We start from the raw sequence: 7743 nt of genomic DNA on the forward strand, positions 1-7743 counted from the left end.
TTGTAGAGAATGGCGTCACTCTCACTTTTGTGTTTGGGAAGCTACAAAGAAGGAAGATGGCTGTCACTGCCAAGATGGCCGTGACTCCCAATTGTGCAAATCCAACAAAAAGTCACTTTAGGTTCTGCCAGGACATCCGTATGAGCGAGGGGGCCACTGCTAATGGCTCAGATATCCGCCCAGGGTGACAGTACTCCCCGCGTGGCATCCCCCGTCTTGTCTTTGGATCCAGCTGCCTTCAGCTCTTGTTTTTTGGGGGAACAAGTGTTGTAAATGCTAAGGGAAGGGCTTTGGACCGTCGACAACACTGGTTTTCCCCTCCCCCTGGACCCCCAGGAATCCACAGGTCCCCGGCCCCAGCTTTAGAAGGCGCGACTCATCGTGTGCAATTGGGCACACCTAGTAAAGCAGTCAAATTACACGCATGCGTATAAAAAACAAGTCACACTCTCTCTTTGAAACCCCTCCAGGAAGTTCTCACCGCCACATTGGACTTGGAGGATGTTAGAAGCTACAGGGCGGAGATTTCATCCCGAAACCTGGCAGTAAGTACGTTAGTGGACACTCCTGCCGGAGGCTGCTCAGGGACCTGGAACCCCCCCCCTTTTTTTTTATGGTTTTAACAATGGCTTTATTGAGATGTCAGTCCCATACCACACAGTTCGCTGGTTTCAGCACATGATTCGGTGGTCTTTGGTGTAGTTATGCATATACCATGCCGCCGTTATTACCATAAGCAGTGTTAGAACACTTCAGCACCCCGGAAAGAAGCCCTGTGCCCATCGGCTATCACTCCCCATCCCCCTGCCCCAGCCCCTGGCAACCACTGACCTACTTTCCGTCTATGGATGTGCCTGTTCGGGACGTTTCATGTAAAGGGAATCATACAACCTGTGGTCTTCCGTGTCTGGCCTCGTTCACCGAGCGCAGTGTCTTCAGGGCCCATCCGTGTTGTCGCGTGTGTCGGTGCGTCATTCCTTTTTATGGACAAATTACATTCCATTGACTGGACCATGTTCTGTGTGTTTATTCATCTGCTGCTGGACATTTGGGTTTTTTTTCAGAATTGCCTGGTTAATTATGCCGGTTGGAAAAACTGTCCAGGTTTTTGTGGGGACATAGATTCCCGTTTCTTTTGCTGGGTCATGTGGTAATTCTATGTCCTCATCTTTTGAGGAGCTGCCACACCTTCCCACTGCAGCGCCCCATCTTACATTCCCGGCAGTGACGTGCGTTCGAGGGTTCCATTTCTCCATCCGCTGCAACACTTGTGACCGTCCGTCTTTCTGAGTCCAGCCGTCCTGGTGGGCCAGAAGGGTCTCCCGCAGCGGGTTGGATGTGCATGTCCCAGTTGCTGACAGAGTCTTGCTCTTCAGTCCGTGTCAGGACCCTGTCTGTGAGGGTTTTGGTACAGAGAGGATGTCATTCTGTCGTGACTGTCCATCCGCAGGCCAGCAAGGTGAATCCCTACCCCCGTGTGAAGGTGGACTTCGCCCTCTCATGCCATGAGGACCTGCTGGAGCCGCTGTCTGAGCCTGTGGAGTGGAAGTACCACGGTGTTGGCGAGGAGATCAGGTGGGCGGCCTTTTCGGTACAGGAGGGACCCTGTGGGCCAACGCCTCCACCCTGCGCCACAGCCGTCTGCACTGCGCTGGGGGCCGCACGGAGCAGGCATGGTGGCTGGTTTTCAGAACCTGCCCAGGGCATCCGCTTGGTCAGGAGGCGGCCACGTGTTGTTGGGGTTGGGTGAGGACACTACACCCACACCACTGGGTGCCACGCCCAGCACCCCCATTTTCCGGAACTGAGACCTTGAGCCAAAGGCTCTGCTCTCTCCTTCTGTCTGTTTTTCCATTTTAAAAGGGGGCCAATGACTACCCCCCCCCTGCCAGGGCTCTTTGGAGACTTAAAATGTATTCACTGATGTGAAATTCTTAAAGCAGACACTGGTGCCTCGTGGGGGCCCGGCGCTGCTAGCAGGTCTCACTGCTTCCACCTCGGCACCTGCCCCCAGGTCAGCAGTTCCCAAACCTGACACTTCCCTTGTCCCCCCCAGCCTTGGACCTGCTTGCTGGCTCTGGGACTTTTTAAGACGCAGCCAACAGGTAAGACTTCAGCGTCTCACCAGCTAACTCTCTCCTTCTACTGGTTGGTCTGTGTTTGATCCCCTGGCAGGCAAGTGATGTTGGTTTTTAAATGGAAGTAACCAAAAGCATTTCTTCACTCTGACTCAGTCGGGAGCTGGGTGTCCACCAGCCAGGGGCCACCCGTGGAGTCCTGATGGGGGAGGGGNGGCCCTTGGGCTGAGGTCACCTCTGTTCCGGAGCCAGACTAGGTCACCTGTTCCGGTTCTGGTTCCTGAGAGAGGCTCTCCAGGGGCCTTCTGCACTGGCGGTCAGGGCTGGCACTGCCGAGACTTGGGGAGCACACTCCCAGCCTGGTCTGATCACCTCCCAAGTGACCTGGGAAGTTCTGAATATGAACTGCAGCAGTGAGCACATTTTAAAATCATGCCCCAGAGCACAGTGTCTGTGCGCGTGTGTCTGTGCACGTGTGTATATGTGTGTGTGCATGTCTGCACATGTGTATACAAGTGTGTGTCTGCACGTGTGTGCGCATGTGTATATCTGCACATGTGTGTGCACGTGTGCATATGTGTGTGCACGTGAACGGGTACATGTGTGTATATGGGCATGTGTGCATGTCTGTGCGCGTGTGTATACAAGTGTGTGTGTGTGTGTCTATATGTGTGTGCATGTCTGCACTTATGTATACAGGTGTGTGTCTGTGCGCATGTGTGTATGTGCATGTGTGAATATCTGCACATGTATGTGCACGTGTGTGCATGTACATGGCATGTGTGTGCATGTGCGTATATGTGTGCACGTGTATGTGTGTATGTGGGCGTGTGTGCACGTCTGTGCATGTCTGTGCACGTGTATATGTGCATGTGTGTGCACGTGTGTATGAGTGTGCGTGTCTGTGTGTGACCGTGCCAGCAGCAATCCTCTTACCGTGAGACACACTCCTTTTCATTTTTCCAGGACCCTATTGTACCCTAAAAAACTCCCAGCAGTGATCCACTAAACCGATGTGGGGCATAGTCTGCAGTTCGAGGGCTCCTGCTCGGTCTAGCTGGCGGAGGGGGGGCAACTGTATGAGTTGGCCCCGGGCAGCTGTGGATGAGAGGCACTGTCCCCACCCTCAGAGCTGCCACCACTGTGGTTTATGAATGTGACTCTCGGAGATGGACACACCTGCTCTCTGCTTTCGGTCCTGCCATGCAGGAGCTGGGTGACCTTTGTCAGGTTTCTGGGACTTCGGAAGCCTGAGGTCATTTCTAATGCAGGGATGGGACTACTTCCTAGTAACCCCGCCAAGTACACCGATGACATGGGAAAAGTGCCTAGCGCCGTATCTAGCTTAGAGTAACCCTGGATAAATGAGAGCTGTCACAACGACAGCCGTGATGGCATTTGTGCCGGTTTCTCTCGGCCACAGTAAGTTCCGAGGCAGCTCAGAGCACAGGTCCTAGCTGAGGAAGGTGTGAGTGGAGGACCGCTAGGGTCAGGAGGGAGATGCCAGGGCTGCCGGCCACCTGGGCGGGGAGTGTTCCAAGCGGAGGAAGGACGCATTCAGGGCTTGAAGCAAAACGGCGCCTTCACGAAACCTTTCTGAGTGACGTCTGGGGGTCTCATGGGCTCTTGTCTCCCGACTGCAGGAAACTGTGCCCTTTGGGGACGCAGTGCTGGCCACACAGGACACCTGCCTCGGGAGTGAGATCTGCGAGGAGCTCTGGACGCCCCACAGGTCCGCCCGCCCCTCCGGGCCTCTCAGGAGGTCTGGGACTTGCAAACNCTCGGCCTCCGGGTTCGGTCACAGCTCAGTGTTCACAGGAGTCACACCTGAGCAAGTTCACGGCCGAGCTGCAGGTTGTGTTCAGTCAACCGTGTACCCCCATTCCTCCTCCATGTGTCACCCAGCGGTCATGTCCCCAGCACCTTCCCCCTCTGCTGTCTGGACACTCACCCAGCGCCCTTCCCGTCAGGCGGAGGGTCAGTCCTGCCCTCCCGCCCCAGGCTGCCCCATGTTCCCCAGGCCTGCTGCACAGCCGTCACCCCCGTCTGTCACTTCTCTCGGGGACCTCTCTTTTCTCTCCCCCGGGTTTGATCAGCCCCTGCACCTACTGCTCTTCTCTTGTCACTTGCTTATTCACTGGGACACAGCTTTCCGTAGCTTCCTACGATTCTGATGCCACCAAGCAATTAACAGCTCTGAGATTAGCGTCAGACCTCACAGGGTAAGGGCTCGGTCCTATAAGATCCCCCCGCCCCCCCACAAGACGTCAGACACCAATGCCGAGTCCGGTTGTCACCTGTGCTTCTGACTGACCAGCTACATGTTGACGCCCTCCTTGGGTTCAATTAACTTACCACAGCGCCTCACAGAACTCAGAAACTGTTACTTGCCGGGTCACCAGTGGATTGTAAAAGGATAGAACTCAGGGAGAGCCCAATGGGCGAGGCACACAAGGCGAGGTGTGGGGGTGGGGCCGAGCTTCCCTGCCCCCTCCAGGTGCTCACCAACCCGGAAGCCCTCCAAACCCCGTCCTTTCGGGGTTTTATGGAGCCTTCCTTCCATAGGCACGACTGATTATCAAATCATTGGCCCAGAACAACTCCGGAAAGATCAAACATTTACATATGAAAGGTCCAAGTGCCAATGTTTTAGAAGATACTATCGGAGACTATCTTGGTAACCTTGGCACAGGAAAGACATGTAAACAAGACGCTGAAAGCGAAAGCGCAACCCATAAAGTAAAATTCAACCTTCAGAACGTGGCATCAGGAGACACCTTCATGAGGGGGCCCGCGGCGCTGGGCGCACTCACACAGGGAAAGCGTTTGCTGCTCCTACGGAGCAGGTGTGTCTGTTTCCCCCACTAACGTGTAATGGACGTGGGAGAGAGGGATGGGGAACCGCAGGGCCCCAGAGCTGGGCAGCTGGGCGACCCGAGACTGAACCCTGGCTCTGCCCCTTCTCAGCTGAGGAGCTTTGGGCCAACAAAGCCACCCAACCTTGCTGTGCTTTAGGGATAATTACAGCCTCCGTCCCGTGGGGCTGAGGCTGTGTCCCCCCATGTGTGTGGAGCAATGAACACAGCGCGTGGCCCCGTCCTCACCGCATCTGTATTTGTTATTTTCCTCTATCCTGAGAAAAGTTATTTTTCTGGGTGTTTCACGTAGTGGACGCTGAGTAAACACGTGTTGAATGAAGGTTATTGTTCAGAGTATACATGTAAAGGACTGTGAATCAATAAGAAGAAGCCACCAAGAAACATCCAATCAAAGAAACACAAGAAGAAAGACGAAAGAATCAAAGGGCAATACAGGTTTCGTAGAAGAAAAAACCCATAAATGTGCGAAAAGACTCAACATCGTTAAAATTCAGGACGACTGTCAGTTGAAATTGCAGTGAGACTTGTCTTTGCCCCATGGGGTTAATGAATTAAAAAGGTGGCGAATGCACTGACTCTGAGCAAAGGAGCCCCTCCTCCACGACTGGGGAAAACGCTTTGGAAAATGGTGTGAACAGGGAGAGATGCCCCCACTGCCAGCCGCCATGGACTCCCCAGGTGCCAGGGCACGTGTGCCAGCGTCGCCCGTGCAGGAAGATCAACGGCCCTACGTGAACCTGGATAAACTTCAGAACGACAACGTTGAACGAGAGGAGCTATGTCACCATCAACGAACCTACCGATGGGGACTTGAACGCTCCATATGGGCCGGCCGCCCGGCGGTCAGCGGGGTCTGTGTGTCCTGTTCCCATCGTTAGTGCGGGCGAACAGGCATCGCCTTCTCTATTTCTGAGCTTTTAAATTTTACTTGAGTAAAAGAGCCAGGAAGATCATCCCGGAAGCTCTTGTGAATTCTGAAGCTCTTGTGAATCCTAAGAAAGAAAAAAATAGAGTTCATTAAATGTCTCAGTGTGCACCTGGTAGCAGCCTATTTGAGGTCACGTGTGATCCTGCCTTTTTGTGGAGCACCTTGGGGTGCCTCGAACTCAAGTTGTGTATTCGACCCCATGTCCCTCGTATAAAATTTGAAACGTTATTTCAGCGTTTCAGTGATGACACCGTGTAATGGGGTACATGCAGGATGGCCTCTCTGAGTCAGGAACTTTGATCAGGAATTCCACCTGGATTCCTCCATGGAGAAGAATGATGATCCCCGTGACGTGTGTCCGAGGCACGCGGTCCGTCCGGCGTGGGGAAGCTGACACAGAGGGTGGGGAGCCCTGGTTCGTGGGTTCGGTTTGGTGTTTAGATGCCACTCTCCCCTCTTCTGACACGGCCCCCGGGTCTGTGCTGGTTTCCTTTCCAGGCAAACTGAGGAGTATTTCCTCCCTCGGATGATCCAGGACCTAACAAAGCAGGTGAGTCTCGGGGAATAAAACGCATTATTTTCAGCCGAATGTCACTATTCGAGGCTGACGGTGGACTACGAGGGGCGGGAGGCTTTGGGTCAAAGTAGGGGAACCACCATGGCTGGTGTAAGTCAACGACAAAGCAAAGGGNCCCCAGCTTTGTGGGTCTTCCTCCACGTGTGTCTGGACCCCGCTCCCCACCCCCGTCCCACATGTTTAGGCTCGGCTGTTTGTCCTTGACGATTCTGTTGCCCCTTAGCTCGGTTCTCTGTGCCCAGTTGTCGCCTCCAAACCAGGCAGGTCATTTGTGGTGGGCACTAAAATGCTGTCTGTCTCCTATTGCTCCCTGGTTAAAAAACAGTAAAGATTTTTCCAAATAAATTTCAGCTGACCTTCAAGCTGAGCAGCAGAGGCTGGGAGAACTTCTCCAGCCTCGGTTTCCCCGTTTCCTGACCCCTCTTCTCTCAGTTGTTCTCTTTGATGCTCCTAGGTGCTCCTTGTTACCTGAGAAATTTCAAAAACTTTGTCATTTATTCCTCTGTTTTATGCATCAATCTGTCCATTTATCATCCACCTATCTATCCATCTACCCACTCTCTATCCACCCATCTATCCATCCATCCATCCATCCATCTACCATTTACCCATCTATCCATCCATCATTGTCCACCCATCTATCCATCCATCCATCCATCCATCTACCACCCATCCATCCATCCACCATTTATCCATCTATCTATAGTACGGATGTTTTACTCTTTCTGCATCCTTGCATGTCTGCAAATGTGTTCTCTCTTAAATGTTTTTGACTTTTGATTTCCTATTTTATGTCCTAATTATAAAAATTTGAAATTAGCACCCTATAGCTGGTAAAAATTCTCACCCTCTCCATGCATATTTTGTTACTTTTCATTGCTTTTTTTGTTGCCTGTGGTGCTATTGAAAAGGAATGACTTTTCCCTTAAAAGGAGGGGTATGATGGCTGGTGTATACCCTGCCCCCTGATGTAATAGTTGAGAAGAATATTGGTGTGTTTTGTTTTGTTTTACTTTTGTAGATAAACAAGAATATTATTTGTTACATAATTATGTTATTATAACATTTCCCCCTCACAAGTCTTATCCATTGTTTTCTGCTATTTAATATTTTAGCAAAACCATTTTTTTCTCTGGGTAGGGGTTGGGTTCCAGGTGCTTAAAAATTTCTAGGTGTCTCTATAGAAAATGAATTTATGACTCCTACTTAAATATTCATCCTTGCATTGCTCTGTGCTGCTAAGCCTCTCGTGGGTTAGACAGCAGTCTTTCTCCCCACTGC

At 52.2% G+C, this 7743-nt stretch overlaps 1 protein-coding gene across 1 annotated transcript in view; it reads left to right on the forward strand.

The window, feature by feature from the left end:
* Positions 1-7743, forward strand: part of NADSYN1 (NAD synthetase 1) — a 32901-nt gene that overhangs the window by 14106 nt on the left and 11052 nt on the right. Inside the window, exons 5-8 of the mRNA XM_019654664.1 lie at positions 471-545; positions 1451-1575; positions 2057-2118; positions 5636-5799. Coding sequence (XP_019510209.1) covers positions 471-545; positions 1451-1575; positions 2057-2118; positions 5636-5799 — 426 coding nt within the window. The remainder of the gene's footprint in view (positions 1-470; positions 546-1450; positions 1576-2056; positions 2119-5635; positions 5800-7743) is intronic.

Source organism: Hipposideros armiger, unplaced genomic scaffold (assembly GCF_001890085.2).
Source record: "Hipposideros armiger isolate ML-2016 unplaced genomic scaffold, ASM189008v1 scaffold_228, whole genome shotgun sequence".
Lineage (NCBI taxonomy): Eukaryota > Metazoa > Chordata > Mammalia > Chiroptera > Hipposideridae > Hipposideros > Hipposideros armiger.